At 43.2% G+C, this 15149-nt stretch overlaps 3 protein-coding genes across 5 annotated transcripts in view; 1 reads left to right on the plus strand and 2 right to left on the minus strand.

Annotated features, from left to right (window-relative positions):
• Positions 1–248, minus strand: part of LOC147799451 (uncharacterized) — a 36934-nt gene extending 36686 nt beyond the window's left edge. Inside the window, exon 1 of one of the 3 annotated variants that reach the window (XM_087135928.1) lies at positions 162–248. The gene's annotated coding sequence lies outside the window, so the exon portion shown is untranslated. The remainder of the gene's footprint in view (positions 1–161) is intronic. The other 2 variants (XM_087135929.1, XM_087135926.1) reach the window with 2 other exon arrangements.
• A 989-nt stretch (positions 249–1237) lies between these two features.
• On the minus strand, positions 1238–3541 carry LOC147799454 (cellular retinoic acid-binding protein 2-like). Its single transcript, XM_087136345.1, has one exon. The coding sequence runs from the start codon at positions 3201–3203 to the stop codon at positions 2736–2738; it is 468 nt and encodes a 155-aa protein (XP_086992471.1). The 5' UTR covers positions 3204–3541; the 3' UTR covers positions 1238–2735.
• A 1470-nt stretch (positions 3542–5011) lies between these two features.
• LOC110986970 (uncharacterized) lies at positions 5012–14769 on the plus strand. The gene is made up of 13 exons (XM_022249344.2): positions 5012–5211; positions 6483–6695; positions 7104–7229; positions 7699–7913; positions 8329–8422; positions 8836–9065; positions 9818–9907; positions 10356–10455; positions 10899–11175; positions 11759–11868; positions 12000–12104; positions 12304–12434; positions 12913–14769. The coding sequence occupies exons 1-13, from the start codon at positions 5179–5181 to the stop codon at positions 13361–13363; spliced, it is 2175 nt and encodes a 724-aa protein (XP_022105036.2). The 5' UTR covers positions 5012–5178; the 3' UTR covers positions 13364–14769.
• The last annotated feature ends 380 nt before the right edge of the window (positions 14770–15149 follow it).

Raw genomic sequence — 15149 nt, forward strand, 5'->3', positions numbered from 1 at the left:
TGGTAAAGCGAAACTAAATGCATAATAAATTCATTACCAAAGAAGTTACATTTATGCAAACATTACGAAAGTGCTTGTTCAAGATACATTTGTCTGCTGTTCCACTAAAGACAAGTCAGGTCACAACACCGAAGATACAGTGCCGTGGCAAAATTCCTCACCTTCCCGATTCCACCGTCATGTTCAGTCCGGCTGCACCGCACCGATTTCGTCTGTCGACTCGCCGAAGACCTGCATACGATCAACGCAAGAATTCATACAAACGCGGTGTGGAATGCTGCGGCGAAACCTAGACTAGTAGATGGGACGTCTCCGCGGATACGGCGTGGTATTGCATAACAATGGCAAAGTTAATTCCGGGGGCAACAGTTACTGATCTATGCCGGCGCAGTACACAAAGTCACACTATTCGACACTGTTCCCACATCTTCCCCTCAAATTTAAGACGGTGTGTCGTTTAAAAAGATACATTAAATTTCAATGTATTATGATGGACTCTTTTGCATTTGTGGGCAATTTTTCGGAGTATATTCAGGCAGTTTTTTGAGGCATTGCCACTATCAACTTGAGCTCGGCTGCTTTACCAGGAACTGCATGTTCCATAAAATGTAATACGAAGGGACGAGAGTTTGTATTTAACTAATGAAAGAAAATCAGTACTTTTGACTAGCGTGAACCAGTGGCTTATCAAGGTTTTGAATCCGGGGCTAGGGATTTTGCTTTCAGATGAAATGGATTAATTGAGGGACTACATTAAATGGGTTACACACTCAACGTTGGCCAACATGCCTCTCTACCGGTCGGCTGTGAACACGGCATTGGCGTTAACATACCAAACTGGCGAAAGAAGACAAATTGGAAGACTTTTCTGTTCGTAAATAAAGTCAAGGCAAACACGGGTGTCAAAATCCAAGGAGCTATAGGTTTGTTTGACTAAGACAATGCAGCGGCATATTCTGATCTTTGGTCGGAGGGGGGCGGATTTTTCCATTTTTCACAAGTATAAGAACTGCAACACCCCCACCCCATCAGGTAGTAACGTTTTTTAAAGGCTGGTGTTTTCAATTCCTAATAAATAATAATATTTTTTTTAATCGTTTAAACGTTTCCTGGGGAGGTATTTTTCCCCATGACCCCCCATACGCCAAAACAGCAGTGTCAGCAATATGCTTTCCATGTAGGACACCTCATACCTATACAGCCTTAGAGCCCTAAAATCGGCATTCTTCAAATGGCATTACCAGTCAGCACTTTTAATATTGAGGTGCTTCACGACGAACCATACTATGATGAAATATGAATAAATAATCGCATTTAGTAATGATTAACGTAACCTTTACACACACTACTACCTAACAAAGGTTCAAAGAACTCTGACTTCGTTCGCATTTAGCGAACTTTATACCTTTCTTGCTTCTTGCGGGGTTGAAAGAGTCGAGTCCGTTGAACCCAACTACAAGTGGGTCAGGCTTGTTATCTTCAAACGTTCCATGGAAAAGACTCTTCATGCTTGTTATGAATCAAGTCACTGTTCCAATGTCGCTTAATCAGATGATCTACAAAGTCTGACAGCCTATTGCACGTTAAATGGCATATGTATAGTCTAGTTTAGACCACTTTAGTAATCACTGTTTGAAGAGCTGAAAAGAAGAGATATTTCACAACCATCAACATATTCCACAATAAAATATGCGTTCAGAAGATTGAGGGTTTGGAATCAAAGAAGTGATTGCAATAGACAGTTTTTCTGGTTTTAATTAACAATTCTATTTTGACACTGTCAGATATCAGCGTATGTTTGATCAGTCATTTTAAAACAATTAGATCAATTTCATATTTGAACAAAATACTCTTGTCCATCCTACCTTGATAACTCAACGCAGTAAGTATAAGCTGAATATAAGTAATGATTCAAAAGAACATTTCGGTGAAAAAGAAGGCGTAAAATCGTTAACGGACGAATTGCCTGCATGCTGTTTACTGTGTACAAAACTTGATATTGGTGGCTGTTAGCGTAAATCTAGTTAAAATGTGGAATTACCAATAACGAAATTAATTAGTATTCTTAAATTTTCTCAAATGTAAATGCAAAACAATTTATTTTCAATGTTTATTTTCTATTTAACTTAAATGAGTGTTTTTGCTTTAAAAAGTCAAATTTGCATTTCCTAAAATCGAACAAGTAGGGGTTACGGCCAATACAATCTTTCGTACAAACTTCCTATTTTGACAACAACATTATGAGCAAATAAGTTGATCTAAATGATAGTGATAACACAAAAAAGTCGAATCAGCCCATACATAGGAGGGTGATGAGAACAGATGACTTGTTCAAAACCGTGTTGAATTAAAGTATAATTGATGCTATATTATTAAGAAGAAAATATTACTTTATATACATAAGATGGGAAAACCTAGTACCTCTCGTTATTCTTTCAAAGTTACAGCCTTATTATTTTCTATGAGATTACTCCTTTAGGCGTGGTTTCATTTTTGAAAGAACCTGAGGCACAGGCATGCATGTTTTCAATCATAAGCAATCTTCGAAGTGCACACCTTAATTTGGAGATAGAACCCTCGTAACAGCTACACAGTCGTTGCGACCCAGCTGAGAGTAAGAAAAACCCCAGTTGTGTTCCTTGTCCTCAAAACCGTCGGATCGGACGCACGAATGTGGCACGACACAATATCGGCAATTTTTGAAAAGAAAATAGGCCTACACAGTGCATCATCTTCTAGACAGTTCGCACGAAGTATCGCTTAGCAACCGCCGTCCCAACCATCTGCGTTTGCACCAGCATCCCTCCAACTAGCTCTCGAGTGACGTGGATCCCGTCGTCCGGCCGGGACAAGTTTCTGATGGTCAGTTTCTTGCCCTCCCAGTCCCAGGTCGGTAAGTAGGTGGCCAGCTCGCCCTCTCTGGTTGGGTCGGGATTGGTGAACTCCTGGCCTACGGTGTAGCGGTCCTCCGTGGCGCGCATGGGCGTCGAGACGGTCACCACCATGTTGTCGTTCTCGTCCTGCTTGATTTCCATGGTGGGAGACTGGGAGCTAGCAGCCACGCGGGCGATCTTGCCCACGCCCAGCGCCTGCAGAAACTCATCGTAGTTCTCGTTTTTGATCAATTTCCACTTTCCGGACAGATCCACCGGCGCTTTGGGCTTGGGCGGCAGTGGCTCTTGCTCACTTGTGGTGTTCGACATCTTGAACAGTCAGCTAGTTTGGGGGGTTCCAACCTTTCGATCGGTGTTACAGTTTTGAGTGAGACAGTACAACCTCAGTCTGCGCTAGCTTGGATCGTTTCAAAGTTCACTGTTTCCGCGGTTACGGAAAAAATTACCCATCAGCCGTTGGATAGTCACCGTACGTGACTTCAAGAAACAAAAATAGCGACACGTGGTAATTTGCCATGACTCAACAACTCCCGGTGGATTTGAATCATGTAGCGGTGTATTTCAAGCACTGAGTATAAAATGCTTTTCTACCACCCATCCAAAATATACCTTCCCACACTTAACCCTTGGAACCATCTGGTGCAACTGCACCCGAGGTCCAAAGGACACGTCCAGGCATACAACACGTGAAGCTGAGGCCTTTTTACAAAACTGTCAGCTTACGCAGTGGATTCGTCGTTTATTTGCTCGGAATGAGCATCAGTTGTATGGATGTGTATAGCTCCCAACACACCATCGACGAAGAATGGGCTCGTGCCATAGGGAGGTTGCAAGTCTGGGCCATGTGTCAGATGAGCCTGATATGAGATAGGTTATCGGTAACCTGTCTCAGAATATGTATCGACACGCAACGTTACAGAAGGTCTCTCTTCTGAACTAGAATTCGGTACCAGTATCTCGTTCAGATATTTACCAAATACATGGGGTCGGGTGAGCACCCGAGGGTGGGGAATAGGCAAGTGGGACCATGGAATGGATTGTTGGCATACCCACCAAGCCCCCCCCCCGACAACAGGTTAGGGCACTGGATGTATATTTGTCCAATTTTGCTTGACAAAGAGTTGCAGACAGTCTGGATTTCTGAGGCGGAAAAGGGCCAGTGCATTGAATTCCTATACAAAGTCTATGCACTGGTTGTGGCGGTCCCTTTCAGCAGTTATTCTGCTGCAGATTCTCCCCAACGTCCACCGAGTCCCCCCCCCCAAAAAAAATAATAATAAACTTGAGCACTCGTCTGTAGATTTAAGTCTGACGAGCTTTTCAGCTATTCTGTTAAAGTTGGATATCCCTGCTGACCTTTCAATTTTGCCGTGTTCGGCATTAAAATGTATATAGTCCTGCATGAAAGCTGAGCCCACGTATGCTGTGTGGAAGAATCCGAAAATATAACTGAAATGATAAAACAGATACTTAAATTTTCGAGCTTCAACGAAATTACAAGCAAGATTTATTGTGACTTGCTATCACTTCTTCCTCTCACAAAAGTGGGAGTTCAACGGGCACGGTTCTTATAGACGGAGGAGCGTTTCCCGATTTGCCTTGATAATTTTCCTAGGCGGGTATTAACCTTGGGCACAGGCATTTTGGTTTTTTTAATAATAAGTGTGTCTTTCATCTGACGAACCGACGAATATGAAATATCACCATTTTTGAGAAAACATGTTTTCATTTAAGGAAATATTGCTTGCTCATTTTCGATATTTAATTCAACCCTGTTTTGATCTCTGTGTTTAAAAGATACAAAATTGGTCTATGAAATCATTTCCAAATAAATTTGTATTTTTGGCTCTATCTTTGAATACTCCTGTCAGATCTATTCGTCAGTTCGCGAGATAAAATCTGAAAATCACCAGAATGGTCGATTCGCCGGTTCGTCAGATAGGCGACGATATGGGAAATTACTCCCCTCCCCCTTCCATCTCCCATCAAGCTTTTAGCCTAGCGTATTTCTTTTGAGCGGAAACTCGTAACTTTTTAATTAAGTCCCGTGATTTCTGTTTAGCGCCCTCATGTGGTTAGCCGTGGCGAGACGCGTTACCCAGGCGAGTATGACGTTTTTGGTGATTTGCATAATTGATAGCAGTACGGTTCAGCCGTGTGAAAACGAACCATTCTCATGTTTCCAGACAGAGCTTCACACTTTTCCAGTATTTAGAAATTTTCGTTTCATCAATGGAAGCGCCATAGTGGCTGTGCTAGAGGGGAAGAACAACGCGTAAGAATCATGCTTCTCTATGTGGAAAGTAGTGCATTTTCGGTGAGTTAGTTTTATCTTGGAGGTAGAATGGTTTTATATGTCGAAATGTCGCAACCATTCCGTTTAATAAATTAGGAACAGGAAAAAGCTTACAGTGTACTAAAAATTGGTGTCAGGTCAACTCGACCGTTTGCCAACTCGACTCGAGTCAACTCTACCAACTCGACTCTCGACCAACTAGACAGTGCAAACGGTGCAACAGGGACAGGGCATAGAAGGAACGCATTTTTCCTAGTTCTCGATAACGCGTGTAATTCGTTTTACCGTTGGTCCACGGTCAAGTTGGTCAGGAGTCGAGTTGGCAAATGGTCGAGTTGACCTGCAACCCTAAAAATTGTAGCCTACTACGGAGAAGTTCTTATAAATGTTTACTTCATGAATCAGTTGATTTAATAATTTAAAAATCATTTGAGGAAGCCAGGGGAACAAGTTTATAAAGAAGCGTAAACTTGGTTTTAATGATGCTCAATTGAATGTCACGATGATGGTCCAATATGGAATTCTTTTGAGTTTCCTGGTTGAAGTTGTTTTTGCCAGTGTGGGTACTAAAACCCCCATTTCATCTCTAAATTTAAAATCACAATGACAGTAGCTCTCTTCTTTGAAATTGTATGTATGGGACAATCCAAATTTGTGATGGCCCACTAAGGAGTTTGTGGGGATTGTTTAGTTGGAGACCCGATTCCTTTACTCAACAGAACAGAGACATCTGAATTTTTGACTATGTAGATGACGACGATGCCAAATTGAATATCTTCAGCATTTATTTCATGGAAAGAGGACAGGGTTTTGATTTTTGAGGAAAATTAGGGGGGCTGAAAAATGAAGGTGATAACATCAAATGCACTCACTGAAAATATATATGACAACAGTGTCCAAGCTGATTTAGTAATAAAGTTATCGACAGATTGTTGAAAAATTTCATTAAGAAGCCCATTTGTTAATGGTCATTACAAGGCACAAGCCTTTGCTTCCGGTATACTGTGGTATTGCAGTGCATCAGAGTAAATGTCAGTTCACAAGGCCAGCTGTCACAAAATCAGGTTAGAAAGTTGCATTTACTGCCAATTTAAAAATTAGGTCAGCACAATTAAGAGAACATTGCCTAAGCTTGCACATCCTTAGGGAGTGACTTTTTTAAGGATAACAAAATGTAGAGGTGTCAACAACTACACTATTCCCAAATTGGTGCTGCAAGTTGTCACATGCCTTTTCATTTTTCATTTAAATAAAAAATAAACTCTTTGTTCGCATTTTTCTCCTTGTCCAAGATCCACACATTCATACTGCAATGTAGTCCTGGCGACACGCTGGCCCGGATCCGGGCTCAGCTACTGCATATCCTGTATCAAATTGGTCACGAGGACCACCAGTTCCGCATGAGATACAAGGGTCAATACCTAAGAGATGCCTACACGCTGGAGGACTACCGAATTGGAGACCACTGTGTACTCAAGATGGTACCCATGGCAAAGAAACACGAGGTAAGCTTACGAGGCACCGTCGTTACTAGCAAAGGAAAAACATCTCAGTTCGTGGACTTGAATAAGTGGGTGACATTGACATGATGAAGGATCAGTTTTGCGGAAAGGGAGCAGAGTTTTGATTTTTAGGGTAACACAGGATAGAAACAATGACAGTGACCCAGCAGCCACAGACTCACACATGCCTGCAACAGGCGCTAAAAACAAGCATGGTGGAATTACAACTTCCCCGGTAGACTGTTGCTGATTGGTCGACTGAGTTTCTGGTGAGAAAGCCAGTTTCTGGTTTGCCTTGAACTTCATTGAACTGCACTGTCTGAGCCAGTGAAGTGCCTTTTCATTTTGTTCCAAGCATACATGTATATATATCACAACTGAGACAGAAAAGTTTATGCTTCTCTTCTTCAGTCTTTCACAGATGTGCGAGCTGACAGGGCCAAGCTGGGAGCTGGACAGAGCAACGAGGTCAAAATGGCTCTCATCCGGGAGGTCGCAATGCTGAAATGGAGAGAACAGATGGTGGCCGGATTCAGTGTAAGCACTAAGCAAGTGACCTTTGACCCGACCTTTGACTGATGTTCAATGCCACTCTGAGTTTTCTTCTTCTGGAGTCACCTTGCTTGTTCAGTGCTCTGGTACCCCCCTTAACAAGAATGTTCTAAAGTTGGGAGGTCAATATCTGAGATATATCTTTCTGCAAAAAGGGATGCAGATCTTGAACTTTCTCTGAGAAGTACTGGTGAGCTTTCGAATCAAACCTTGCTCTCCATTTCTGAGAGTGGGAGCCAATCGGATTGAACAATGTTACTGTTGGATCGTATAGAAGCCGGCTTGCTCTAGTTCCAGTTGTTAGATCATGGATAGTTGACATGTTGAAAATATTGCACACTCTTGCATTGACTGGGATTTTGGTCAACATTTTGTGGGGGGGGTAGGTTGAAACCAACCCTTCCAGGTGTACCTGCAGATTGTGATTGAAAGAGCACCTCTCATTCATTTGCAGGGCATCCTGTCGCTGAACCGCGTCTTCACCCTGTTTGCCGCCCTGATGTTTGTCTGGTACTTCCTCTCCCCCTACCCGCCTAGGCAGTACAGTTCATTCCTGCCCTGGGCCATGCTGATCTACTGCGTTGGCGTCGGTCTGATCACGCTTTACACATTGGAGAAATGTCCCTCCTATACCCACAAGTCAGGTTTCACTGGGCCGTCCAGTTTGTGGTTAGTAGTCAGTCGTTCCAGGGGCCATGTGTCAGGCGCCTCATGTCAGGATCCTGAATAACTGAGATGCACTGCTGAAATAAGGGAAAGATTTTTTAACATCTGGCCTCACAGTAGAGACTTTGATGTTGCTGAGGAATGAGTTCAAAGCCAGACACAAAACCAAGGTTTGGAAAAGTAGATAGCTCCCAAAACGTCCAAAAAAACCTCAAGAACACAGAAATTCCCTTTTGCATTTGTCAATATTCCAATAAATCATGACAGCAAAACTAACCCATTGTTAGATTCTTGTTTGCATACCAACTTAGCATTTACAGTTTTTTTGGGGGGGGGATCAAACCCATTTTATTCACTTTGGTCTGCACCTAGTTAGCTGTTTTATTGGAGCTTGAGATTCCTTCTCCTACTTTGACAGGCCCCGCTTCTTCATGGTGACATTCCTCATCCTGACGATTATCAATTGGGGCGTGGCAGTCTTTCTGATGATCAGGTTTATCCTGTCCATCTTGGTAAGTGGCCATCTCAGCAGGACAAAAGAATCTCTTCTTATCACATGAAATGTGATACTGTTGTAAGAACATGATTTTTTTAGGCTTGGTCAAATTTCAACAAAAGAGCCAGGGGTGACTTTTTTTTCTGGTTTACAACCATTAATGATGTGATATACAGTTACCAGGTTCCAAAGCTAAGCCCTGCATTATGCGATCCATCATCCTCTCAGTGGTGTAGCTGGGGGATGCACATATTTATTTCAAACAGGCACTGAATTCCAATTACAGCTGTGACTTGTCCAAAGGTTGTGTACATTTCAAAATTTCATGTGGGGGGCAAAGACTTGTGTTGGAGGAGCGTAGTCCTTTCTCTGGACCTGTTAAAAAAGTTACAGTTTTGAGTTCAAGATGGATGTTAAAAATGCCTACAGGACTATTCCTGCCTGGCGGAGGAGAGCACTGATTCCTGCACAGTCCGTGGTTTCTGGTCATACTTCCTGGCCATATTCTTCAGCCTGCACGCCATCTACCTCTTCATCATCTGGTCCATGGCGATGTCCTTGCTCCGCAACTTCCACTTCCGTGTCGGTGATTACCTTGAAGAGCACCTGGTGGTGACCAGAGACGTGGAGAAGGTGATCGAGACAGCTCGGAATGGAAGGTAGGTAGATTGCTACAAGGCCTCTGTCTCAACGGCTGGTATCGTCTCTATTTTAGACCTTATCTTAATTCACGTTCCTATAAAGTGTGTGTTAATTGAAACTAAAGCTGCAAGTCTTTCATGTGGTCTTGAAGCTAAAAACTCAAGTGGTTCTGGAGTTGGAGACAGAGATAAGCAGAGATAAAGCCGAGCTTTCCAACATGGAGAAATATTTGGGCTTTCATTTTTAAATTTGGGTACAACAGCTGAGTTGTAATCACGTTGTTAAAGTCAAGTCAGATTATGAGTCGTAATAAGTTGCGCATTCGCTGTGTGACTAGATGACCTACATATATGATCAATTTATGACTGACTTATGAATGATTGTTGACTAGCTTGTGGTTGACTTGTAAGGGGTTGTGATAACGTATGCTGGAATCGTCCGGAACTGTGATTAATCAGCGACTTACTTGTTACTGGCGAGTTTAATTATGACTGACCTGTGACTTACCTGTGAGGACTTGCGATTGACTTGTGACTGGCATGTGACTTACATGTAAGGACTTGCGATTGACTTGTGACTGACATGTGACTTGCTTGTGATTGACTTGTGACTGGCATGTGACTTACATGTAAGGACTTGCAATTGACTTGTGACTGGCATTTGACTGACATATGACCAACTTTGAATCAGTCGTGTGTGCAACATTTACACAACTGCAAATCATGCAAGTAATAGTCCTTGTAAACAAGATTGATTGATGTCATTACAGAGTGAAGGAGAAGCGTCAGGCAGCGTTTGAACTAGCCACCCTAGCCACTACGGGAGATGACAGCAAGTTTCACATTGTCGCTGAGGGAGGGTAGGCCTCTGTTTAACCCTATCAAACCTTTTTACAGGGAGTGTTGAAGAACCTAGAGCACCCGGAAAATCCCACTGGGAATAATACTGCTGGTGTTCTGAAGTTGCTTCCAAATGACCACGCTATGGCTTGGGCCCATACAGAAGCTGCTAGCTTGCAGCCATAGCCATGTCTGTAGTTATTTACCCAGACTCAACTTAAGTTTGGACACCTGTTTTCCACATTGCGTTTGAAGTGCACCAGCTCCCATGTTTAGGTTAATGTGTCATTTTGCTGAGGAATTGCCCTGCTCTGTCCAGAGAAAAAAAGGAGCCATGCTCGGGTTTGACCTTTTAAAACAGAAAAGGAACCTTCCAACTTCCAATACCTCTCAGTATTTCTCTCAGTCAGCTCTGTATTTTGTGCCTTTAGGATTTGACCCCCCCCCCTTTTTGTCCACCATTGACAGCTTGGAGGTCCTGATTTCTCTGGGGTTATCAACAGACGAAGCAACCCAGGAGTATGCCACCGAGGCCATGGCAGAGCTTCTAACTGTTCCAGTGATCCAGGTGGGCTCTGACAACAAAACTTATCCAAGCCCGTGCAGTTCCAGCAGTTCGGAATTTCATTCAAATTTAATGAACAAAAAATTGAACCATGGATCTCACAGTCAGCGGATGTGGAGTTTTGCCAGCAGCCAGCCGAGGGCATGGATAGCTTGTATACAGCAGGCTCAGGCCATTGGCGATAGATGAAATGGGTAGCAGATGCTGGTATACTTGCCTATTAGTTTGCACACAGAAGCAGTCTGTGACTCGGACTTCCTCAGTGGATGTTGGACCTATCAAAGACATTAGATGCTAGACCAGCCCATAATATAAATCATATTGAGAGTTTCTATCCAATAGTAATGCAGTACCTTTCCTAGTGCATCCACGCAAATTAGGAAGTTATCTGTAAACTTAAAACTTAAATATTTGCTTTATATTGGGTTTTTTGTCTATGTACACAGGACACCTTTGTGGAGCTGGGCGGTGTCACCACCCTGACCACCCTTCTGCACTCTCACAACCCCCGCCTGGTCCAAGAAGCAGTGACCGCCATCTCCTACATTGTGGCCGACTCGGAGGACAACAGGCAGGCAATCATCGCCGACCGCGGCCTGGAGGACCTAGCCCACGCCGTCCAGGGTGGGACAGATGTCGCCAAGCGCAACGTGGCGGGCATCTACTTGGACTTGGCCTTCAGCCCTGACATCAGGGCGCAGATGACCTCACAGAATGCGCCAAGTAAGCTCTCATGATTACTCTTGATATCATCCCCCCGTCACTAACCAAGATAGACCAAGGCTATGTCCAGATCACTTGGCTCAGGCTGAATATTACACGCGTATCTATGAAAGCCACTAGTGAGCAGTGTCATTCATTTTCTGTAGACGTATGTGGCATTTTCAGCCATAGCCATAGCATGGCCTTCACTGCATATATTGTAAGACTTCACTTGCAGTTTGAGTCCCAAAACTGGTACTACCGTTGTCAAACTGAAAGTGCAGGTTGCTGGTAGAGCTTACACACTACAGTACATAGAGTGGCTGTGGTGAATTGTAGCGCTAAAACATTTTCTCACCAGCACTGCAGTTTGACACCGCTACAGCTTAGCCAGTGCCAAACTACCTGATCTTACTATCAGCTTGTAGTGTGATGTAAATGCCACAGTCATTTTTATTACGTTGGGACCGTGCAATTTTCACACGTTGGAACGTTCAGTGTGAAGTTTGCTCATGATATCAAACTGGTAGGGATAAGATTCCGTTCCTGAATGCTTTGACTGTATGGAGTAAGGCCGTCGATTCTCTGTTTGCTGAAATCACAGCTGCAGCGCTGGTCTCCCTCTGCACCAGTAGTGACAGCGAGACACTCAGGTTGGCCCTACAGGCGCTGGAACTGGTAGCCATCGAGAGCGCAGATGTCATCCTTTACCAGGTGAGTGGTGCACATCGTGAAGGAGGAATCTCCTTCAAAAGCATGGATTGTAAAAGTGAACTCAAATTTGATGGTTAAAGGTTTTTTTTTTTCAGTTATCAGCTTCTCGTTTTCCATCTTTTCATCTTTAGGAGGAGCTTCTGGACCATCTTCTGAACATTCCTCGGAAGTCCTCGGATGCAGGTATCTATCTTCTGGCAGGCAAGATCCTGCTGTACTTTGCTGAGAGTCCCCAGGTATGTTCAGTTGGTTTATTCCTTCCTCAGGCACAATTAATCCTTGCCCAAACCTGTGTCGTTTTCAAGATTTCGATTGAAACAAAAATGCTGCCTCCCAGTATTTATTTGATAAAGCAGCCCCCCCCCCGATAAATAACACCAGAATGTCAATTTGAAATTGACAACTCTGCCTTTGTGTTAAAACCCCATTTCCTAGGCATGTGAGAGAATGCTGGCGGCACCAAACCTGAAGACTGCCTTGAACCAGTTAGCCAAAACAGGAGATTCCATTCTGCAGAAGGTGGTGTCCAAAGTGGTCCTCTGCACACTGGATCAGAGGCAGACTGCGTAAGTGCAATCCTAGATATAGGTTTACTTTTTGTGAACAACACTGCAACATTCCAGTCACTACTTACAGAGGACCATTCTATGCAGTTTTTCTGGTAAATCTCAAAATTCATGGAGCCAGTGTTGTGGATATTGCTATGTACACATCTCAGATTGAGAAAGTCTCTTTGAATTGCAGTTGCTGTTACATTTCTCCCTTCGTTAGAGGGCCATAGATTTCAATGTTTGTAGAATCTTTCTCAACAGCTCTCTCCGTGAGAAAATATTTGCTAAGATTTGAATACAAGGCCCTGTGAGTTTTAATTTGTGTACATCTGGTCACTGTAGTCAGCAAAACGGTTTGCTGCAGTGTTTGTATTTTGATATTGCTGAAACAGTTTCCCAACCGAAGCATCTTGTATATCAATCATCCAGCTGCTACGTGAAGAAAAAAAGTAGACATGGAAGTGTTTCATCGTCCTCTTTTTTTCCTATGCAGTATCAGGGCCAAGGAGCTGAATCTCAAGGATGTCCTGGTGTACATTCGAGGTCACGCTGCAGACCGAGAGGCCTGGAACATGGCCGATGCAGGCATCACATCCATCGAGACCGTCCTGTTCAGCAGCTTTGTGCCGGGGCCGGACAGTGACCTGGGGTCCCTCCTGTCACTCAAGAAGCCCCCGTCTCCCTTCAAGAGAGAGGACGAGGAGAGAAAAGCGGCCACCACGTCAGGCGGATCTGCTGATGGTGGGTCCGAGGCTGGACCTAGGTTCAGCTCAGGAGCAGGACCAGACAGCACCAGCGGCAGCCGTGGGTCCCAGCAGTCCCTGAGGCCAGTGCAGAAGAGACCCGCCTCAGCTGCTTCCAATTCATCCACATCATCATCATCATCCTCATCATCATCATCATCATCATCTTCTTCCAAAAGCAGCAAAGGGTCCAAAAAGTAAAGCAACTCAAAAAATAAAATAGAGGAGGTAATACTCGTGAGATTCTGCTTCAGTTTGGGGGTCATGTCAGACTTTTGAAATGTTGAAGTGTTGGTGTTAACTTCAACTCCCGGATTTCGTTTGCTTGAAGGTTTCTTAAATTTGTCCAAATTCACCTCTGTACGCTGTAGTGAAGCAACTTTTTAGTCGAATTCATCACAAGTCCAGTCGCAAGTCTTGTCACAAGTCTAGTCATATAAACTCAGTGGACACTGGAGTAGGAATACTTTTGTCACAGCTCACTTAAATGGTTTTTGACTACACTCTGAATTAAAGACTGAGTGACTTGTAATGGACTTGTAATCAGCAGCTTGTTACAGATTTTAAAAAGGTAGAGTTAAAACACCTTAATTGCTATAAGTAGGGAAGATTTATTTCCCTTGATTTATTCTGTCTGTGGTTCAGTCTTTACATGGAACATGTAAATAACATTTTTGTTAAATAGTGTGATAAGAGTGCATGAAATTGTCAGATTCATAACTCAAGTCTGAAGAATTATATTTCGGAAAAATTTAGTTTTCAACAAAATGTACATGTATTTTGTAGAGTTTTTACATGTAGATGGCTATTTTTTCTACAGATTTTATTTGTAAATTTTGGAGAAATGTTGTGATTTTTCTGTAACATAATTCACGATGCACATAAATGTTACTCGAGTCGTTCCGTCCAATCCATGTTCCGTCCTTGCTAGAAATTGTTACTCATGAGACTGGGTTAATGATTTAAGAAAGGGGGGGGTTTGAATTCAAGAATTAACATCTGGAAATCTCACTACTCACAAGGTTAACTCAAGATTATCAAAAAACTGAATGTGAAAAAATTGTATAGTAGAACATACTTAACCCTAACCCCCCAGGGACCATTGAAATCCTGCATAACCTTGTTGGGTTCAGTATGGTTAGGGTTACCCGAACCCCCTAGGGACCATTGAAATCCTGCATAACCTTGTTGGGTTCAGTATGGTTAGGGTTACCCGAACCCCCTAGGGACCATTGAAATCCTGCATAACCTTGTTGGGTTCAGTATGGTTAGGGTTACCCGAACCCCCTAGGGACCATTGAAATCCTGCATAACCTTGTTGGGTTCAGTATGGTTAGGGTTAATGGAGACCTTCAGATATGCATTCAGGTCCAGTGTTATTTGTAATTTTATGTAAATAATTCAGTATTTGCAATCTTTTTAGAGGTGGTTATCACTGCTGACTATCCAACAGGGAGCTAGGTACAGCACTGATGAGAGCGGCAATGGTGTGTGAGAGTTTTCAAACTCGGATCTTTTCTCTTCCTACCCAATTTTTGTCAACCAATATACGGTATAAGGGCTTGACATCTTGCGTGAATAAATTCAAGATTCTTTCGGATGTGGAAAGAATGGTTCATGTGATTGCTTCTCCCCCCCCCCGTCTTTGGGCATGGACTCGTTTGACCTAGAAACAGCAGCCCAGTCGGCAGATAATGCCCTCACTGCATGATGAACAAACAGTGACGTATCCATGGTCTGGGTGGAGGTGGGGGCCAATTTAAAAATATAGATTGTTCAAATGCTTTCTCATACAGGTTTAAATTATTACTGGCCATACTTAAAACAGATCAAAAACACTTCAACTGGGACACTGCTCTGGTTTCCAACTGGAACATAAACCTCTTGTTAGATTTCTGCCTCGCCAGCAGAATCATTCAGCAAAACTTGAACGGTTTCCAGAGATACAGCTCACATATGCCATGACCCATTCGTACAATGAATCATC

Source organism: Acanthaster planci, linkage group LG04 (genome assembly GCF_054643075.1).
Source record: "Acanthaster planci isolate LZ-2023a linkage group LG04, COTS_SCS, whole genome shotgun sequence".
NCBI classification, from domain to species: domain Eukaryota; kingdom Metazoa; phylum Echinodermata; class Asteroidea; order Valvatida; family Acanthasteridae; genus Acanthaster; species Acanthaster planci.